Source organism: Marmota flaviventris, chromosome 2, assembly GCF_047511675.1.
Source record: "Marmota flaviventris isolate mMarFla1 chromosome 2, mMarFla1.hap1, whole genome shotgun sequence".
Lineage (NCBI taxonomy): Eukaryota > Metazoa > Chordata > Mammalia > Rodentia > Sciuridae > Marmota > Marmota flaviventris.
In genome coordinates, this window is record NC_092499.1 from 75104761 (window position 1) to 75128199 (window position 23439).

The following is a 23439-nucleotide window of genomic DNA, read 5'->3' on the forward strand; positions in this document are numbered from 1 at the left end:
CTCCAGAGTTCTAAAATAGCACCAGACAGATTCTGACAGTATATTTCTTGTCTATGTATGGAAACATATTTCTCTTGTTTCCTATCCCACTATCTTCCCAGGAACCTCTTTCCTTGTAAAGTGGTAATGGGACATATTCATGCGTGTTTGTTTATGTATTGACTATGATTGCATTTATACCACCATGGCAGAGATTAATGATTGTAACAGACACTGTGGTCCACAATCTTAAAAGTATTTACTCTCTGGTCCTTTAAGAAAAATGTGTTAATTTGTGCATTAGATCCTTAAGGGTAGCATTAATTTCTGCAGGACAATTTAATTAACTACTTTTGCTGGAGAGAGACAGTGTTATGGACTTTGACTTTGGCTTCCTCACTATCGTAACTCTTACTGTATAGACCAAGTACACACTGTTAGAGTTGCATCAGCCATCCAATATATCTATTCCTGTTATACATTTGGAGATTGGGAAAATGGTCTGTACGTGGGTCATGGGCCTGTTGGACCAATGGACTGTTCAACCTTGGTCAGGAATCTACTTATTACTTAGTATCCATGTGGCCTCACTCAAACAAGATCCATGATGCTTTAGGTCAATCAAGTATTATTATCCACTTGGCCACTGAATCCAGCATACCTCAAAATGTTCATTTTCCCATTCCTTGGTGTACTAGAGTAAATGATTGTAACTCCTTTTGGGAGAAAGAATAGAAAAATCATTACTGTATATATTTGCCAACATATTTCAGGATTCTTTCTCTTCATAATCTGGACTTTTCATTTAACAATAGAGAATATATCATAGGATATCCTAAGATCTTAGTACAAACTCTGGACCCTAGCTCTTGATGTCATTCACACCTCTTCTCCCCTTCAATCACTCAGTTTTAATCACACAGGCTGTTTGTCATTTCTTGCATACTCCTGTGTATGGTGTATTCTTCCCTTGATGGCTTCTTTCTTAGCTGCATACAAGCTTTTGTTCAAAATTTATTTTCCTATAAATTTTTTCCTTGATACTTCTAGCAAAAATAATCCCATGCTTATCCATCATTCTGTGTCCCTTTTAGTTTTCTTCATGGTTCTTATTGCCTTATCATTTTTCTGTTCGTTTGTGGCTATCTTCCACTAGGAGCAGAAATTTTCTGTCCTTCTCTACCATTTTCCAGGTATCTAGAAAAGTCTCTGACATATAATAGGCTCTTAACATTTATTGAATGAAGAACTACTTTATTCAAGAGACTTCAAAGTATTTATGATAAAAATGTTATTTTTTGCGGTCAGTAACATTTGTTGATTTATAAGTTTTGGGGTGTATATCATTTATAAAACTGACACAAAATTGATGAACAGTATAAATTTGTTTAATTGAACTGTAACTACTCAATAATATAAAATTAATAATACATAAGAACTTAGATTAGCTAGACTCAATGGCACATGCCTATAATACCAGCAACTTGGGAAGCTGAGATAGGAGGATTGCAAGTTTGAAGCCAGCCTCAGCAACTTAATGAGAACTTAATTTAGCGAGATCCTGTTTCAAAATAAAATATAAGGGCTACAGTGGTAGCTCAGGGTGGAGTGCTTGCCTAGCACGTAGGAGGTTTCTATCCTCAGCACTGCATAAAAATAAATACATACATACATACGTAAAGTAAAGGTATTGTGTCCATGTACAACTAAAAACAAGATTAAAAAAGAAATAACACATAAAAAGGTTTGGGGATATAGCTCGGTGGTAAAGTGCCCCTGGGTAAAATTATTAAGTATTGATACAAAAAATTATAACCAGGAAAAGAGGGCAAAAGAGCATGATTTTTTTTTTTTTTTTTTGAGAGAGAGAACATTTTTTAATATTTATTTTTTATTTTTCGGTGGAACAACATCTTTATTTTTCTGTGGTGCTGAGGATCGAACCCAGTGCCCCGCGCATGCCAGGCGAGCGCGATACTGCTTGAGCCACATCCCCAGCCCCAAGAGCATGATTATTATACGAAGTTTTTTAATGGGAGTATTGTGGACTGTTGGAAGCACTGACTACTTCCTAAAGTAGTTTAGCTTCTTTTAAAGAAAAAGCTCTTCATTTTGCCTATAGTTAAGATTTGGGCCTTGGAATCTGGTAAGTCACAGTGGTTTTGTATTAAATTACTTTTTTGTATCACAGTTATAAAATAATCAGTATTAGTAGGATTTACTACTTATCATGGTATTGAATGCTATATAGTGTGTAAGTACTAAGCACATGCCCAGCACATAGTAAGCACTTAAAAATTTGAGCTATCATTATCATTTTATCATCACTGTGTTTTATGTGCTGTTAAGGTTTTCTAAAATTATTTTTTGTGTGTGTGTACTGGGGATTTATCTTCGGAGTACTCTACCACTGAGCTATATCCCCAGTTCTTTTTATTTTTAAATTTGAGACAGAATCTCAAATTAGCTATGGCAGGCCTCAAACTTGTAATCCTCCTGCCTCAGCCTCCAGAGTTGCTGACATTACAGGTGTGTGCCCAGACAGGTTTTTCTGAAATTTTTTGATTAGCTTACTTTCTAAAGTTCTGAGTAGCTTTAAACATAAATTCCTTTATCCTGAGTTAATACTTCTCAATTTATATATGCAAAATAAAGATTGTTAGACACATATCAAATTTTTGACTTCAGGAGAAGTAAGGTAAGCAAGAAGTGTGATTATCTAAATGATTATATGTTTCCTAAATAAGGTCATTTTAATTTAGGATATCAAAAAGTTTATTTTGGATGGATATCTAATTCATTCTTATTAATTAATCTTATTAATTTTTAATTAATAAGATTCTTATCATTTTTAAGCATGTCAGTACTTACAGATAAACTGAATTTTTATTTTTAAAGTAGCTAGTAATTTTGTTTACAGGTTATGTCTTGATTATATCAGATAGTGTTTTGGTCAGCTTTTTCACTGCCGTGACTACAACAACCAACAAGAACAATATTGGAGGAGGAAAAGTTTATATAAAAGCTCACTGTTTCAGAGGTCTTAGTTCATAGAAGTCCAGCTGCATTCCCCAGGGGCTCCAGGTGAGGCTGAATCTCATGATGGAAGAGTGTGGTTTGAGGGAAGCAGCTCACATGGTGATCTGGAAGCCGAGAGAGATTTTACTCTCCAGATCCAAAATATTTACCCCATAGCTACACCCCTAATGGATCACTTTCCCCAGCGCCACTCCCTCCAGCCACAACTCAGTTAATCCCATCAGGAATTGATTAACTGATTAGGTTCAGGATGTTTCCCAATCATTTCTCCTCCAAAGCTTCTTGCATTGTCTCACATGTGAGCTTTTGGGGAACACTTCACATCTAAATCGTAACAGATAGTTTTCCTATAATGAAATTCTTTTGAGATAACTGGATTAATATGACTATTCATTTTCAATTATTTGACAACTCTTTAAAAAGGCTTTTATAGTAAATTTTAAAAACCTTTTCTTAAAAATTTTAGTATCTTATATTGATTTCTGTTTTTTTGGGGGGGTTGTTGCCTATTTTTCTACTGATTGATGATATGAATAGTCATAAAGGTAAGATGGTTTTCTAACAGAATGTAACACTTTATCAGATGTCTGAAAAATTACTGGTTTGCATTATGGATTTCACATATGATTAATATTGATTATTTTTTTATTTTATTTTTTTAATATTGATTATTGTAAGTAGAAAATGTTAAAGGCAAAATCAGTAATGTGTATATGCCTTCATATGGCAGTTTCCATCATTTTAGCTTCACCACTTATTCTCACTGACCTAGCTTTCTAGGTGCAATTAGCTAATTATAGTTTACCAAATTTGCCATTTAGTTTACCCAATAATACTAGAGCACAGTGATTTTTAAATCTCACCATATGTTTGCAACATACAGTGTGGGTTTTCTTGGTCAAGTATTTAACCTCTGGGCTGGGGATGTGGCTCAAGCGGTAGAGCGCTCGTCTGGCATGCGTGCGGCCCGGGTTCGATCCTCAGCACCACATACCAACAAAGATGTTGTGTCTGCCGATAACTAAAAAAAATAAATAAATATTTAAAAAAAAAAGTATTTAACCTCTCAAAACCTAAGTTTCCTCATCATAAAGTGGGGATAAAATAAGACATTTCTTACAGGTCCTATTGAAAATAGTAAATGAGATAATGCTGGGTTACACCTCCAATACCATCATAGTGGAGCGAAAAGACAATGGATGTGAATGGTTATTCTTGTATCATTCCTATCTTATTCTGATGGTTATTCTTATTCTAACTGAAGTTCATCCTCTTATTCCTTCTTATCACATCAAACTGGTGAACCATTCTCTCAAGTTCCAGTGTGATGATGGTAAGAACATGATTGTAATCTATTCATCTTAATTGTCATCCCCCCTCAAGATTTTACCAGTGATCTAGTCTGTGTTTACTTCTTAGTTCCTCTAATGAGTTGAACTGTCTTACTTTTTCCTTTTTCTCAATGCTCTAGAAAACTATTTGTTCCAAGTTTGTCTGGCTGATTTTTCTTTTTACTTCATGTCTCAGTTTAAACATGGCTTCCTCAGAGTTTGCCTGTCGTAACACCTTTTCTGGCCAATCTTCTTTGGTCCTTCCCCATAGTCTCAATACCTCTGTTCCTCTTTTATATTCTGTTACAGCATCCAGCACTTTTCTAGCCATGATTTTTATCCTAGTTTCTTCTGTGTTACTTCTGTGATTGCTTGTTTAGTTGGCATTCCTACTTAGATCATTTCCATAGGGCTTTGTAGGGTATCCTGGCTATTGAATTCATATCTGTATTCTCAGTGCCCAGCATCTTGTGTTTAGTAAATGTTTGTGAAATTAATGAACAACTTGCTTCTACCCCCCAATCTCCCTATTGAGCTAATAATTCACTTAGGGGTATTAATACTAAAGTTTATAAACATTTTATTTATCATTCATTATTTCATTCTTTATATTCCTTTCTCCAATTAGGCCATGAGTTAGTTTCCTCAGGGTACATTCTGTGTTTTATATATCTTTTTATTCTAAAGCCTGACAGAATGCTTGGCATAGGAAATTTTTTTGTTTAATGAATGCTTATCAGTGAAAATGTTTTTATTTAAAACATTTTATTTAAAACAATGAAATTTAAAGTACAATTGAAAAATGAAATATTCAGGGGTTAGAGTTGTGACAGTAGTAGAGTACTTGCATAGCATGTGTGAGGCACTAGGTTTGATCCTCAGCACTATATAAAAAGAAATAAATAAAAATAAAGCTATTGTGTCCATGTATAACCCAAAAAATATTTTAAAAATGAAAAATTTTACAGATACTATCTACTGCTACAAGTTTAAGTTATATGCTAAAGGGGAAGCAATATATATGATATTTTCATGAAAAAGGTAATGTGAAAGTGTATAAGTTAATGTGGAATAGTCTAAAAATTGTTGTCTGCTAATAATAAAAATTAGAGTGTTTATTTTTTGACTGTGCCTTCTGTTCTAATATTTTTTGCTAAAAATAATACATGTTTATTAAAATATTGAGTATTCTGCTTTTTCATCAGATATTGTGTTAGGATTTTTTTCTTATTTCATTAAATGTTATTTTACATGATTTTAATAGGAGCATAGTTTTTCTTCCAAGAGGTTTGCCAATAATGGCTTTGTTGAATATTTATGTAAACAGTTTTTTAGTATTACATATAATAATGTACAATGAACAACTTACCAAAGATTTTTTTTCATATATGCTTTTCCCTTAGAATTTTAAAAGCAAACTTGCTTGTCATTCTTAGCATTGATAATATTACCAAATACTAATAGTTCTCCAAAAAGATTATACCTGTTGACATTTCTAATAATAATGAGAGTACTGATTTCAGTTCACCTTTTCCTGCATTGTATAATGTTAAAAGTGAAGTTTAAAAGAAGTGATGTTTGACTTTATTGATTATTAGTAAAGTTGCATATTTCATTTTTTGGCCTATAAAATTGCCTGTTTATGTCCTTTGATTATCTTCTGTTGGGTTGTTCCAATTGATTGTTAATATTGCTCTAATATTTTAATATTTTAATTTTCATTAAGCAATTTATTCTAATTGTTGAAGATTTTTTTTAATTAAAAGAACTTGGTGCATTTTTATAATATAGACAAATACTAATGCAATTCCATTTTAAGTTCTAACATAGTGGAGTCTTTTTTAGTATGTGTAAGTAATATTGTCATTTTCTGTGAAACTTTATTAAAACATATTTATTTTATAAACCAGGAGCCTTTCGTGGCAGATGAGTATATTGAACGTCTTGTATGGAGAACCCCAGGCGGAGGTTCTAGAGGTGGACCTGAAGCTTTTGATCCTAAGAGGTGAAATAAAAAAGTGTTTTTCTTTTTTGCATAGCCCCAATCTAGTACTACAAATTTGTATTTAGATAGAGATGACTGTTGGAATTCAGCACTTATATAAAAAGATATTAATTAGTTAAAAGATGCCCCTACCATTCTTTGCTAAAAATAATACATTTTGACAAAGAATTTGTTATGCTGGTGGTGCATGTCTGTAATCCTAGCTCCTTGCGAGGCTGAGTCAAGAGGAATGCAAGTTCCAGGCCAGCCTGGGCAACTTAGTGAGATTCTGTTTCAAAATAAAGATTAGAAAGAGCAGGGGGATATAACTCATTGGTAGAGTGTCTCTAGATTCAATCTGTAGTACCACCACTACCACCACAACAAAAAAATTGGCCTCCAAAAGATACATCAGAAATTGAAATTGTGTTTTTCAAACTTTTATATTCCTTTTATTTTAGGGAAGTACTTTAACTCTCATAAGGGAAGGAATTTTATTGAGAATACAAATTTAATATTCTCTTTAATTAGTAATAAATTAGAAAGGATTGTTTTATATTTATTTATAAATAAAAACATGATCAACATGTTCTTTTAAGTAAATTGGAGAAACAAAGTAACTGAACTCTGGAATGAATAATAGTATTGTGCAATTACCTTCTTGGATGTTGTAAATAAGCTGTAAAATTTGTTTCTGTTCTGAAAGCTTAATGGGGATCTGAGTAAGGTTTGCATTCACCTCATTGAAAAGTTAATAAAAACTGACTATATTTTCAAATGTCTTGTTTTTTGGAAAGTTATGTGATCTAGATAAAGCAAAGAAGAAATTATGACATTGCAGGAAGACTCCATCTATAGATTGAAGAAATTCCTGCCAAGATATGTTAAGAGAAAATTAACATGATCATTCCTGTCAAAAAACTCTAAAATTTTCCTTAAAATTATAAATGAATCAGTCATTTCCTCTTGATTGATAATAGTAGATTGATTCATGTTCTAATTTTCTCTATTAGATTATTAGAAGAATTTGTAAATCATATTCAAGAACTCCAGATAATGGATGAAAGGATTCAAAGGAAAGTAGAGAAATTAGAGCAGCAGTGTCAGAAGGAAGCAAAGGAGTTTGCCAAGAAGGTACAAGAACTCCAGAAAAGCAATCAGGTAAACATTTAGCTACACAATGAATCATTTATATAGCCCCAAAATCTTTATTTCCTTTCAGCTCTAAGCTCTTAAACAAGTCAAATTGAATTATAACAACTGTTGATGTTTCCTTCTACCTGTGTGGTCCCACTGGGTAAAATATTCATGAATTGTTATCATATACTCTCGACATTGGCTTGCTACTGAATGTTGGTTTGGGATCACGGTACTCCCTTTTCAAGATGGAGTGGTATAGAGTTTAGTGTACTCCCTTACTCTACCTTTGATAATGTAATCAACAATTACTTCTTAGTAGACCTGTACTTTTGGAGACTCTTAGAATGGATATTTAGGTAGTCATTTCTGTTCTCTTTAATTGCAAACCAAAGTAATACCACCAAACAAATATCAGGCCTGGATCAGGTTTTTCCCTGTAGAAACCCGGTCTAGGAAGTATCACAAAAATAATGAAGTGTATGCCTCAGTGAGAATTCATTGGAGTAATTATGGGAGAAGGGGGTAGGTGGAAAACTTTTCCTCTATCCATTTTGGAGTAAAACCAAAGCACTAGACTGGCCTTAGGGTTAAGGAATCCAAGCTGCATCTTTTTGGGGGAGTACTAGGAATTAAACCCAGGGGCACTTAACCACTGTTCCACATACCCAGCCCTTTTAATTTTTTATGTGGAGATAGGGTCTCCCTAAGTTGCTCCAAGCTTCACTAAGTTGCTGAGGCTAGCTTTGAACTTGTAATCCTCCTGCCTCAGCCTCCTGAGCTGCTGAGGCATCACTGCGCCCAGTCAAGCATCTTAATCACTCTTAGGCCTTTGAATTAATATGAAATCTCTGAATCCCTTTATAAGCTGGGCCTAATTTGGAATTCGATTTTCTTTTCCAAGTGCATTTTGAGGAACATTGTTGAACTTTGCTGCCTCCCAGGGGTCGTTTGGGCATTGGGATTAGCAAACTGATTTCTGGTAAAATTTCATTTATTTAGATTCTATCACTTATGTATATATGGCTGTGAGAAAATAATTAATAAAGTCAGTAACTTAAATCAGATAGGAAATGTGTTTTTAAGTAGTTTTGGTGGCAGTTTCCAAATATTCTTAATGTAGTTTTCCTTTGGTAATTGAAATAGTTTTAATAAAGCACACAATTTTGTAACCAGTCTCAGTTGCAGCCTTGATACTTAGCTGTGTAATCTCAAGAAAGCAGTTTAGTTTCTGTGTCCCTCCATTTTCCATTTATAAACTGGGTTTTGAGGATTAAATACATAAATACATAAATACTTAGAATAGTATCTAATACAGAGAAAGTCCTCAGTAAATGTTTAAAGCTTTTTTCCCTTGAATGTTAGCCTACAAATGAAAGTACCACGTTGAGTTATCAACAATTCTACTTTTGGCAGTTTAAAGACATTCATTGCACATAGTTTTCATCTGCCACAGGACAATCAGTGTACCCTGGGGAGAAGGGAATCAACATTCTGGGAAGTAATTTACCTTTGCCTTAAAGTAATTGCTATAGTCTTTCATGTTTTCAGAACTGAAAAGGACAATTTTACTATAGATATTAGTATCACTTTTTTAAATATTTAAAGTTAGGTGTTAAATATTTATTTATTTATTTATTTATTTTTGGTAGTGCTGGAGATTGAACCCAGGGCCTTATGCATGCGAGGAAAGTGATCTACCAGCTGAACTATTCATTCGTAGGCTAACATTGAAGGGAAAAAAGCTTTAAACATTTACTGAGGACTTTCTCTGTATTAGATACTATTCTGCGTATACTACATGTATTTATTTATTTAATTCTCAAAACCCAGCCCCTAAATATTTTATTTTTAACCAATATCTTTTACCCCTGACATATTTTTTAATCTTTTCAAGAGGGTTTTTTCAAACATCTGTTCCCTTTTGTACTTGGTTCTTTTTTTTCAAAATCATTACTTGATAGCTTTATATGATATCAGGTGCTCTGTTAAATAGGATGAATAAGTGGATTTGCTTTTGTTAATTAACTAGTATATTTATAATAAATATGGTTATTATAATAGTAAAAGGGTAAAAGTTTGCAACATGGTTTAAAAAAACAAGGTTTTCAAATCATGTCATGATAATGAGTATGAATTGGTTTTGTAGACTTCATAATTTCTATGTTATCTTTAGTTACATAAGTTAGAGAGTAGTGGTGAGATCGATAATTTAGTTTTTGTTGGCTTTATTTTTATAAATAAGTTCATAAATTGTAAATTATATTTATATAATCAATACATGATTTATATTATTTGTTGTTAATTTAATTTTTCTTGGTTTTATTTTTATAAATAAAAATTTATTTATTTACCGTGGTGGGGATCAAACCCAGGACATTGCACTATCCAGGCAAAAACTCTTACCATTATGCCATTGGCTGGTAGTTTAGTTTTGATATGTCTTAACTTATAAAGTGAGTTCTCTGATTGTATTTTATGCTTATGCACATTTTTCCTAGGTTGCCTTCCAACATTTCCAAGAACTAGATGAGCACATTAGCTATGTAGCAACCAAAGTGTGTCACCTTGGAGACCAGTTGGAGGGGGTAAACACGCCTAGACAACGGGCAGTGGAAGCTCAGAAATTGATGAAATATTTTAATGAGTTTCTAGATGGAGAATTGAAATCTGATGTTTTTATAAATTCTGAAAAGGTAAGCACTATCAGAGGATAAAAGCACATCACCACATTAGTTACAATGCTCTAATTATGAGCTAGAGTTAGTACTTCTTAGATTCATACTTCAAATCATTGAGTAGTTTGTTTTTATTATTCTGAAATATATGTGTGTGTGTGTGTGTGTGTGTGTGTGTGTGTGTGTATTTTTTGTGGTGCTGGGGATTGAACCCAGAGCCTTGTGCATGCGAGGCAAGCACTTTACCAACTGAGCTGTATTCCCACGCTGATATCTATATTCTTAATTGGTTTGCTTGGTATTTTGTTTGTGAAATTTTATGTGGTTTAGAAAAGCTGAGGTAATTATGTTCATTAGTTATCATATTTGACTTTACATAGTTATATGCCATTGGGCAGTGGTAGAGTGATCCGACCTAAATTGTTGATAAACTGAAATATCTTTTGTAAAAGAATTCAGAACTTCTAATTTTTATTGCTGGAATAAAGACCTCTTATAAAGAATTAAAGCAGTTTGGATCAAGGAGAATTGAAAAATCTGAATTGTATATATTATTCCCTTTTATAGCAATAATCATTTAATCCTAGTCTTAGAGTATCTGGTATTGGCTATTGTATAATCTTAAAAGAAGGTAATTTAGCTTGCTTTCTTTTCTTGAGGGGAAAAATTTGAAATGCATGAAAAATGGACATTTTTATAGATCATATATGCCCATTCATATTGAATACAATCTTTCTGACTTGTTCTACATTTACTCTGTGAAGTATCAGATAACAGAATATTAAAAGCTAAGTATTATTGAAGCTAAGTATTATCACTTTGAATTAAGCAGCACATTTTTTGTGTGTATAAGTTAGATTCTGTATGGTTATAGAACTTATAATTTTTAGAGATTTTTGAAAAATGGTTATGAAGGTAGAAAAAAATTCTCAAAGAAAGATACTATTTTAAAGAATGACTTTTAAGAATTGTATTTGTGGTAGAATTTAACACTACTAAAATTAATGTCCAGAAAAATGTGATACTTAAGAATTTGAAAAATACTCGTAGAATCTTTTGTATTTATATGTGGTTTATTTATAAGAACATATGTACAAATGGAACACCAGTGTGAGTTTTGGATAGTTTATGGAATATTTTACTTTTTGTTTTCCAATTATAAATATACATTTATCATATATTATGAAAGTGCTTGCTTGTAGAATATATTATCCAAATTCTGTTTATAAGCCAGGCATGGTGGCTCATTCTTATAATCCCAGCAACTCTGGAGGCTGAGACAGGAGGATTGTGAGTTCAGAGCCAGCATCAGCAACAGCGAGGTGCTAAGCAATTCAGTGAGACCCTGTCTCTAAATAAAATACAAAATAGGTTTGGGGATGTGGCTCAGTGGTTGAGTGCCCCTGAGTTTAATGCCTGGTACCTCCACCAAAAAACGATTCTGTTTACATATTAAAAATTGGATATAATTAAACCCTGGGTACTTTAGATTACTTTGCATTAAATCTGATGAATGGTGTAGTGTAGTTATGCCCTGTTATATACAAAATGCAGATAATCGTACCTACTGTGATTTAGTGTATTTATTTGAATGTAGCTGAAGGTGGTCATTTAAAATCTAGAGAAAAGCACATGTTTTTAGATTGATTTTATTTATTTTTAACATGATTTATATTATTTCTATGTTTATACATTAAACTTTTTTACTTTAAAATTTTTAATTACCCTCAGGTAATTAGGTAATTCTTGATTTTACTGCGTCTCTCAATTTTTCACATCCTAATTGAAAGAAAAATGTCTTTATATACTTGCTAGTTCATTCACTTAGTTACATAGACATCTGCAATGTTGGAGGGGCAAACAGACTCACAGAATTTTTAAGTTTTTTTCTCATCTTTTATTTATTTCAATTCATAGTTCACATATAGAGCACAATTTTTCTTGTCTCTGGTTGTAGAGTTACACCATTCGTGTCTTCATACATATACTTGGGGTAATGATATCTATTGAATTCCACCATCTTTCTTACCTCCTGTCCACTCTCTTTCACTCCCTCCCCTTTACCCTATCTAAAGTTCCTTTATTTTTCCCATGCTACCCCTGCACATCCCTATTATAGATCAGCATCCTCATATCAGAGAAAACATTTCGCATTTTCTTTTGGGGGGGGGGATTGGCTTACTTCACTTAGCATAATATTCTCCAACTTCATCTATTTACCTGCAAATGCCGTGATTTTATTTTTTAATGCTGAGTAATATTCCATTGTGTATATATACCACAGTTTCTTTATCCATTCATCTATTGAAGGGTATCTAGGTTGGTTCCACAATTTAGCTATTGTGAATTGTGCTGCTATAAACGTTGATGTGGCTGTTACATTTTAGTTTGCTGTTTTTAAGTCCTTTGGGTATAAACTGAGGAATGGGACAGCTGGGTCAAATGTGGTTCCATTCCAAGTTTTCTAAGGAATCTCCATACTGCTATCCATATTTGTTGGATTATTTGCAGTCCCACCAGCAACGTATGAGTGTGCCTTTCTACCCATATCGTCGCCTACACTCTTTGTTGTTTGTCTTCTTAATAGCTGCCATTCTGACTGGAGTGAAATGAAATCATAGAATAGTTTTGATTTGCGTTTCTCTAATTACAAGAGATGTTGAACATTTTTTCATATATTTGTTGATTGATTGTATGTCATCTTCTGAGAAGTGTCTGTTTAGGTCCTTGGCCCATGTATTGATTGGGTTATCTATTTATTTTATTGATTGGATTATTTGTTTTTTTGGTGTTGAGATTTTTTTGTTCTTTATATATTCTAGAGATTAGTGCTCTATCTGATGTTCATGTAATAAAATTTTTCTCCCATTCTGTAGGCTCTCTATTTACCTCACTGATTGTTTCTTTTGCTGAGAAGACGCTTTTTAGTTTGACTCTATCCCATTTATTGATTCTTGATTTTATTTCTTGCACTATAGGAGTCTTATTAAGGAAGTCGGGGCCTAATTCGACATGATGAAGATTTGGGCCTACTTTTTCTTATCTTAGGCGCATGGTCTCTGGTTTAATTCCTAGGTCCTTGATTCACTTTGAATTGAGTTTTGTGGATGGTGAGAGATCGGGGCTTAATTTCATTTTGTTGCATATGGATTACCAGTTTTCTCAGCACCATATTTTGAATAGGCTATCCAATATGTTTTTGGTGTCTTGTCTAATATAAGTGTATTTTTTTGAAGCTTTTTTTAGTTGTAGTTGGACACAATATCTTTATTTTTATGTGGTGCTGAGGATCGAACCCAGTGCCTCACAAATGCAAGGCAGGCACTCTACCAATGAGCTACAGCCTTAGCCCAAGATAAGTGTAGGTTTGTCTCTGTGTCCTCTATTCTGTACCATTGGTCTACAAGTTGATTTTGGTGCTAATACCATGCCATTTTTGTTACAGTTGCTCTGTAGTATAGTTTAATGTCTGGTATAGTGATGTCACCTGCTTCATGCTTCTTGCTAAGGATTGCTTTAGCTATTCTGGATCTCTTACTTTTCCAGATGAATTTCATGATTGCTTTTTCTATTTCTGTGAGGAATGTCGATGGGCTTTTGGAATTGCATTAAATCTGTATAGTGCTTTTAGTAGTATGATCATTTTGACAATATTGATACTGCCTATCCAAGAACAAGGTAGATATTTCCATCTTCTAAAGTCTTCTTTAATTTCTTTCTTTAGCATTCTATAGGTTTTGTTGAAGAGGTCTTTCACCTTTTTTGTTGATTCACATTTCATTTTTTTTTTTTTTTTGCGGCTATTGCAAATGGAGTAGTTTTCCTAATTTCTCTTTCAAAGGACTTGTCACTGATGTACAGAAATGCCTTTGATTTATGGGTGTTGATTTTATATCCTACTTTGCTGCATTCATTTATTAATTCTAAAAGTGTTCTGGTGGAATATTTTAGGTCTTCTAGGTATAGAATAAACATTTGCAAATAGTGCTAATTTGAGTTCTTCTTTTCCTATCCATATCCCTTTAATGTCTTTCACCAGTGTAATTGCTCTGACTAGAGTTTCAAGAACTATGTTAAATAGAAGTGGTGAAAGAGGGCAACCCTGTCTTATTCCAGTTTTTAGAGGGAATGCTTTGAATTTTTCTCCTTTTGGAAAGATGTTGGCCTGAGGCTTATTAGCATAGATAGCCTTTATGATGTTGAGATATGTTCCTATTATCCCTAGTTTTTCTAGTATTTTGAACATGAAGGGATGCTGTGTTTTGTCAAGTGTTTTTTTTTTTTTTCCTGCATTTATTGAGATGATCATGATTCTTACTTTTAAGTCTAATGATGTCATGAATTACATTTATTGATTTTTGTATGTTGAATCAACCTTGCATCCCTGCGATGAACCCCACTTGATTATGGTGCGCCTATCTATTTGATATGTTTTTGTATTCTATTTGCCAGAATTTTATTGAGAATTTTTGTATCTATGTTCATTAGAGATATTGGTATGAAGTTTTCTTTCATTGATGTGCCTTTGATTTTGTTATCAGGGTGATTTTTGGCCTCATAGAATGAGTTTGGAAGTGTTCCTTTTTCTATTTCATGGAATAATTTGAGGAGTATTGGTATTAGTTCTTCTTTGAAGGTCTTGAAAACTCAGCTGTGTATCCATTTGGTCCTGGGCTTTTGTTGGTTGGTAGGCTTCTGATGGCAACTTCTATTTTATTGCTTGAAATTGATCTATTTAACTTGTAGTATATCATCCTGATTCAGTTTGGGCAAATCATGAGACTCTAGAAATTTGTCAATACCTTCGATATTTTCTATTTTATTGGAGTATAAATTTTCAAAATAATTTCTAATTATGTTTTCTATTTCTGTAGTGTCTGTCATGATGTTTCCTTTTCCATCATGGATGTTAGTAATTTGAGTTTTCTCTCTCCTTCTGTTTGTTATCATGTCTAAAGGTTTGTTACTTTTATTTATTTTTTCAAAGAACCAACTTTTTGTTAATTTTTTTCAATTGAATCTTTTGTTTCAGTTTTATTGATTTCAGCTCTGATTTTAATTATTTCCTGTCTTCTGCTTTTGCTGTTGATTTATTCTTCTTTTTCTAGGGTTTTGAGATGCAATGTTAAGTTGTTTATTTGTTGACTTTTTCTTTTAAGGAATAAACTCCATGTAATGAACAGCCTTCATAGTGTTCCAGAGTTTTCGATATGTTGTATAAGTGTTCTCAATTACCTCTAAGAAATTTTTAATCTCCTCTTTGATATCTTTTGCAACCCATAGTTTACTCAATAACATATTATTTAGTCTCCAGTGTTGGAGTTGCTTCTATTTTTTATTTTGTCATTAACTTCTGATTTTATTCGATTATGATCTGATAGAATTCAGGGTAGTAGCTTTGTTTTTTTGTATTTGCTAAGAGTTGCTTTATGCCATAACATATGGTCTATTTTAGAGAAGTATCCAAGTGCTGCTGAGAAGAAAAGTGTATTTTGATGGATGAAATATTTTATATGTGTCTGTTAAGTCTAAGTCATTGATTGTATTATTGAGTTCTGTAGTTTCTTTGTTTAGCTTTTGTTTGACAGATCTATCTAGGGATGAAGAGGTGTGTTAAAGTCACCCAGAATTATTGTGTTGAGGTCTGTTTGACTCTTGAACATAAGAAGAGTTTCTTTGATGAATGTAGATGCTCCATTGTTTGGGGTACATATATTTATAATTGTTATGCCTTGTTGATGTATGGTTCTCTTAAGCAGTATGAAAAGTCCATCTTTATTCCTTTTGATTAACTGAGAATGGAATAATTGCTTGTTTCTGCAGTCCATGTGAGTGGTATGTTTTTTTCCCTGTCTTTCACCTTCAGCCTGTGGATGTCTTTTTCTATGAGATGAGTGTCTTGGAGGCAGCATATTGTTGAGTCTTTTTTAAAAATCCAATCTATGTCTTTTAATTGGTGAGTTTAGGGCATTGACATTTAGGTTTATATGTGGTGCCGAAAATCGAACCCAGTGCCTCACACATGCTAGGCAAGAGCTCTGCCACTGAGCACAACCCCTGCTCATATTTGTTTATTTTTGGTATTTAACTTCACTTGGTTTCTCCTTTGATTTATTTCCTTTAGTGTAATACCTCCCCTTGCTGATTTTCATTGTTGTTTTCATTTCCTCCTCATAGAATATTTTGCTAAGGATATTCTATAGTGAAGGCTTTCTAGTTGTAAATTCTTTAAACTATTGTTCATCATGGAAGGTTTTTATTTTGTCATCAAATCTAAAGATTAATTTTGCTGGATGTAAGATTCTTGGTTCGCATCCATTTTTCTTCAAAGCTTAGTATATGTTGTTCCAGGATCTTCTACTTTCAGGATCTGAGTTGAAAAATCTTATTTGGTTTCTACCTATATGTAATCTGATTTTCTCTTGTGGCTTTTTAAATTCTGTCCTTTTCTGTATGCTAGGCATGTTCATTATAATGTGCCTTGGTGTGGATCTGTTGTGATTTTGTATATTTGGTTTCCTGTAAGCCTTTTATTTGATTTTCCAATTCAGTCTTTGTATTTGAAAAAATTTCTGATATTATTTCATTGAATAGATTGTTCATTCATTTGGTTTGGAATTCTGTGCCTTCCTCTAGCCCAATAATTCTGAAATTTGGTCTTTTTATGTTATCTCATAATTCTTTAATGTTCTACTCATGGTTTCTTACCATCTCCACTGTGTGTTCAACATTCTTTTCAAGATTATATGTTTTGTCTTCATTGTCTGAGATCCTGTCTTCCAAGTGATCTAATCTGTTGGTGATGCTTTCTGTTGAGTTTTTAATTTGGTTTATTGTTCCTTTCATTTCAAGGATTTCTGTTTGTTTGTTTTTTTCCAGAATCTCTGTCTCCTTACTGAAGTAATTTTTGCTTCCTGTGTTTGCTTCTGTAGCTCTTTATCAAAATGATCTTTTACTGCCTCTATTTGCTCTCTTGTATCATCCTTTAATTCACAGAACATTTTAATTATATGCATCCTGAACTCCATTTCTCTGTCATTTCTTCTGTTTTGCTGGCCATGGATTCTAATAATGTAATATCTTGGTTTGGTGGGGGCACTTTCTTCCCTTGTGTTTTCATGTTGTTCGTGTGTGTTCTTTTCTAGGACTGGGGATCCAAAGCATTACAGTTTTTACCTTATAGGCTTACAGTGTCCCTGCAGGTTTCTGGGACCTCTCCTTTAATGGGGAGAATAATGTAAACAGATCCCAATACAAACAATATACAGCCTTGAATCAAATAGCTGCTATTAATATGTTTATGATTTTGTCACAATATACAGAAATAGCAAGTTGAATTATCATCTATATTATAAACAGTAGGTTTGCAAAAGGGCCTGCAGTTTCTGATGTTGGACAAAGAACTGGGGGTGAGGTGTAGGATGAGATGCTGGGGGTAGGAGGTGAGGATATAGTTATTAAATCTTAGAAAGTGTGCAAGAGGAATCTAAAGAGGTTAATTAGTAGCAGGAGAGAAGAGACAGAATGTGATGTCTTTGGGGAGACAAGTAAGTGGGAAGACAGTAGAGTGCAAAAAACAAAGAAACTTAAATATTAAGAAAAATAAAAATGTAAAAATAGGAGGTAAAAGAATATACAATATCACTGTAATGTACTATTCAGATATCCCAGTCCTCAGTAGACTAATTCATGAAAAGTATTTGGTTTCACAAATGTTGGGGATGTGAAAAGAGAGGAAAAAAGTTTCGAAGATAGATACAAAGATTGTTTTTGTTGGGGATCAGTATCTTTCCAACTTCTCTTCTCATCTAATAGGGTTGTCTGTGTTTGCTGGTATCTCTACCCTCAGGATGGTGAAGGTTACTAGGGTGGGAGTGTTGGTGTCAGGAGCGTAGCTCCTGGAGGTAGGGTATACCACTTAGCGGACCCAGGATCTCCTTTGGAGAGCTGTTTTATATTGGGCAGTTCAGGACCCGGTTTTACCACCCAGTTTTGCAAGCTACCGAATGGCCACTAGCTGCAGGAACTGTGCTGGGTTAACGGTACAATTTTGGAGTACCTTGATATTGTTTCTAAGCTCCAGCCCGTGTTCCAAGCTGGGGGTTGCCCCAATTAAAGATGGCAAGAATGGTGTCCCAAGATGTAGGCGGCTGCTTTTAGCATGGGGTGTTGGGTCCGGTGGGGTGGGGCCAGGTGGTGGCATTGAGAGGTGTGTTCAGAGATACAGCTTTGTGGCATGCAGTCTTGTGACTGGTGGCTGTCACCAGACCCAGTGCAGTGTCCCCAGGTACAGGCTACTTCATGTAGGGGACTGTGGCAGTGGTTGCAGTGCCCCAAGATGAAGGCCACTGGGGAAGCCCCACATTGGTAGATGGGGGGTCCACACGAGAATGGCAACTGGATCCTGTAGGTGGGCTGCAGCCAGGTGTCCTGCATGGGTGCTAATGCTGATGGTCCTGCTCGGGCACTTGGAGGACCTGCTTGGACCAGTAGCCAGGAGTCCTGCACTGACACTCCCCCTTTTTCTTTTAACTTCTTTGTTTCTTATTTTCTTATACTTTATAAATCTTTAAAAAGAAAAAAAAAACCAAAACAACAATAAAATGTAAAAGTTAAAAATCACTTTTTTATATTTACCCTTGTCCTTACATGCATGTCGCTCATTTATCTTAGAATTATAGCTTATTGTTGTTCAGTAGACAATGCTTGATGACTCTGATTATCTTTAAAACTGAGTAGTCTCTCAGTTCACTCTATAATCAATAACAGACGTAAGTATATTATTAGATAGTGGTTTTGACACCTTTTGCATATTTAAACTATAATACATTACAACTTTAAGGATTACTTGTGTTCTAATTTTAATAAAATAATTAGCTTTGAGAATTCAGTAAAACCAAGCACTCTTTCTATTACATACTACATTAAGCGAAGTTTGCAAACAGCATGCTTATGTCTCTTAAAAGAACAAATACTAAGTCCTGATGGAAACAGAGCTTGCTGTTTACCAGCTATTTTGTTTCTGAAGGGATACTGGAAAGGAGAAAATAATAGACTGCTACTGCAACAAAATGTCATGGTGAGGCGTGATACTGTAGTAATACCTGTACCTATGTTCAGCAGGGTAGCGTGAATGAGTGGTGGCTGAAATGACAGTGACCTGCTGAATAGTAGAGGAGAGATATTGAAGCAGAAATGCTATATTCACTATCATTTGGAGTAACAAGTAGAAACAAGCCCTGTTGTTATCCACAGTTGTTTGCTAGTCTTCACATAAATACTCAGAAAAATTTATACTAATGTTTTTAGCTCTTCCTTCATGTTTTTTTGTCTCTCTTTTAATGTATGGGAAAGTGAATTATCACAAAGCAGTTATTAAAGTTATGCCAGGTTAAAAATCAGTAGTATTTTGAAATTTAAAGAAAAAGTGAACATGATATAACTCCCCTTTACAATGTTGTATAAATTAACACAGAATCTGCATTTGAGGCCCTTTGCCTAAGTGCCTTCATTTTACAACTTGACAAACTATACATGTTTCTATATTTCATTCAGGTGACTTTATGTTAAACTTTTATCTTTGCTTTTAGAACAAGTGTTATAAATTTATATGCTTACTAAATGACAGGAATTTTTGTTACTGTTTTATTCATTTAGAGTAAAGTATGTATATGAAGCAATATGTTCTGAATCATTTTTTAAATCTTTATCCTTTTTGGGTTTATAAACTTAGAGGATATTTATACTTTGCTTTCAGCAAGCAATGATTTTAACTTCTTTATAGTAAACTTGGACAACAGATTTCATTAGGAAGGTGTTATGGCATCAAGAAAAAAAATACATACAATATATATCAAAATTTTAGTACCAGAAAGACAAATCTTTGGGTTTTGGCTCATTGTGGTCATACCCCAAATGTATTCTTGTTGGTCACAAAATTTTATTTGTTGTGTGTTTTTAAAGAAAATTATTTGAGGGAGGGGATTTGAACATATATAGGAAGATAATACTATTTCCAAATATATTGATGTGTTTATATCATGAGTTATTTACTTATTTTTTTCCATATTTTTATTGGTATATTTTAGTTGTAACTAATGGTGAGACTTGTTGTTACATGTTTGTACATGCACACAATATAACAGTATTGCTTGGGTTTTAAAATTATTGCTTCTATTTATTTTTAATAGATAAAGGAGGCAGCAGACATCATTCAGAAGTTGCACCTAATCGCCCAGGAGTTACCTTTTGATAGGCAAGTTTATTTCTCAAGAACTAATTTGGAAATGTGTAATTTATAGAAAAAATTGGAAGTTTTGTCCCTGGATGATTTTCTTTCCCCACTAAGTCAACAAGAATATTTTGCATGTTTCCTTCATACAAGATATGGTATAGAATAGTTCATTGAAAAATAGTGTACTTTAATATCTAAATTTAATTGTATACTTTCAATCCCTTGTCTTTTAAAAAAATATTGATGGAGATTTTTGAAGTTGACCGAAGTAAAATTTTGAGTTTTCCTATCTTGGATTTTGAGAACCAGGGTGATAAGAGACAAGAGTTCAACATAAGGCTACTCAGTTGCTTTTTTCTAATTCTAGATGAAAGATCTTAAGTCTTGGGCACCTTTGAAGTGCTAGTAAAAGATATAGAGTTTCTTCAAAAAATTGAGATATACACATATTATCATATAATTTTAGGGTATTTAAACTCTTTACCTATAAAATTCTTCCAAGAGACTTTGGGTTCTGAACCTTGTTCTATTTATTTATTTATTTATTTTAAACATCAGAAATTTATTCGTTGCTCAAAACATTACATTGATCTTGACATATCATATATCATACATTTGATTCAAATGGGGCATGAATTCATATTTTAAATACAAATCCCAGGGTCATCACTAACTTAAATTTCATCCTAAAATAAAATGCCTTCTGAGAAGGAATTTTTTTTTCATTAGTCCATGGAATATCAAACTTTTTAATAAAATGTGGTAATAATAGTTCCTCCATGTGACTGAAAGAAATATAATTTTGTTTAACAGATAATATATCTGTTATTCTTTTGTGGATACTTGAAGGTTTTAGGTACAGATGGAATATAGGTATATTGCTGTGCTTAAAATATGACCATTATGTTCCAGCCATAGTGAATCCCACTCACACATTCATTTTATTCTCAACTTTGTATCATCATAAAAGATAAGCAGTAATAATTTTTTAAATCATCCACCAAAACTTCTATAACTTTATCCCATTTCAGAGTTGGACCATTTACTTAAATGGGTAACATGCTTAGCTCAAAACAGGTACAATATAATAGTTAGCTATAGCCCTTATTCCTCTCCCTTTATTATATTTTTTCCTTCCAGAACACATTTGCATTGTCATTGTCTCCAACTCTCAAGTTTATACTCCTCTTATAGTTTGTTTTGTTTTGTTTCAGTGCTGGGGATCCAATCCAGGGCCTCACATATGCTAAGCAAGCCCTCCATTACTGAGCTATATGCCAACTTTCTCTTACAGTTTTCTTTTAACCTCTCTAAGAAGCCTTAGAGGCTTAATCAGACTTATTTTTGTCCACACACATCAAAACAGCCTTATATGTGTTTTGTCATCTACCATGACTTAGTTATTAAAAAAAAAAGATAAAATCATCTAAACTTTTCTTTCTTTCTCCGTCTGTCTTTGGCATCTCTTTTGCCAATCATTCTTTTTTTTTCTTCAAATAGTTGCATAGAGTCTCAACGTCAGTTTTCTGTGCTAGATATTCTCTCTTGATATTAAGAGATTTGGAGATTCTAGTGAATGGTATTTTAGTTTTTGAATTTGTAAAGATGGAATGGTTGTTCTCCTAGACACATTGCTGGATTCTTCATAAAGCTCTTTTTATTTTTTTTAGTTTTAAAATAATTATGTGTGTGTGGGAGAGAGAGAGAGAGAGAGAGAGAGAGAGAGAAAGAGTGTGTGTGTAATGCTGGGGATTGAACCCAGGGCCTTGTGCATGCCAGGCAAGCACTCTACCAATTGAGCTGTATCTGCAGTCTTATATTAGTCATCTTTAGTGTGTATTGATTATTATATCATTTATCGTTAATATATCATTTTATCATTGTGTTTTCTTTTACATAAGAATTTAAAACTTTATTTTAAAAATCCCAATAGGGAGCAGATTATTGTAATTATTATTACAATCAATATTATAATCCAGTGACTTTAAAATGTCATTGAATGTGAATAGGAACAATAACTTGTTTTGCGACTGGCTGGGTTAGTGCCTCTTGATTTTCAGTATGAGTTTCCTAAATGATAATTATATACCCCATCTGAATTTCCTACATTCAGTTTTGTTACCAGGAGTGCTTTCTGTCATTATTCTCTCTACCCTCTGGCTTTATCTTTTTATTTTTTATAATAACCTTTGTTTCAAAATTGTTTTAGATTTTCAGAAACTTGAAAAGATTATACAGAAGGTTCCCATGTACCCCTGCATTCATTTCTCCCTTTTTTAACATATTAGCATGGTATGTTTGTCATAACTAATGAATCATCATTGTTTTTTATGTTTCAGATTTTCAGAAGTAAAATCAAAAATTGCAAGTAAGTGGAGTCTATTAAATTAACTTTTTTTGGAGTAAAGACAATAACTGTTGTATAAAAGAAAATAGCAAAAGGAGAGAAGTGAAACATACCATTCTCCTACCCCATCCCTGTATTCTTCAAGAGTACTGTGTGGATATACGAGCAGCATAAGACTTCCCCCTTCCCAATTATTTTATATATAATTTTATATAATTTATGTATAGATTTTATATATAATTTATATATATACACACACATACATACATATATACACTTAGATGCACACACTTTTTTTTTTTTAATAGGTGGTAGCTTTTAGGCCTTGTGTTTTTAATTTAACAGTATATTTTGGAGATTGTGTTCATACACATATCTGTGAATATAGCTCTTTTTTCTTTTTAACACTGATACGATGAGTATTGCAATAACTGTTCATCTCCTTATCTTAATAGTTTGATTTTTGCCAATAGTTTAGACTAGGTCATTCTAGTTTTCTGGAAAAAAATCAGTTTATTTTCAGGTTCCATTTATAATAACCTGGCTACCTGTTTGTTATGCCAGTTCATTGAAAGTTCAGAGACCTACCTATATTTTCACGTCATGTTGTTTTTGTAATTCTTCCAAAAAGAAGGCAGATCCATAGACATTATATTTGTAAATAATTTAGATGCTTGACATAATTTTGATACTTTGAGAGCCTCAGGATA

The 23439-nt window shown here is 33.2% G+C and overlaps 1 protein-coding gene across 2 annotated transcripts in view; it reads left to right on the top strand.

Moving 5' to 3' along the window:
- Exoc5 (exocyst complex component 5) overlaps positions 1–23439 on the top strand; it is a 72649-nt gene that overhangs the window by 14133 nt on the left and 35077 nt on the right. For both annotated transcript variants that reach the window (XM_027929538.2, XM_071608014.1), the window contains exons 2-6: positions 6260–6354; positions 7347–7494; positions 9972–10166; positions 20339–20403; positions 22722–22750. In XM_027929538.2, the coding sequence (XP_027785339.1) occupies positions 6260–6354; positions 7347–7494; positions 9972–10166; positions 20339–20403; positions 22722–22750 (532 nt within the window). The remainder of the gene's footprint in view (positions 1–6259; positions 6355–7346; positions 7495–9971; positions 10167–20338; positions 20404–22721; positions 22751–23439) is intronic.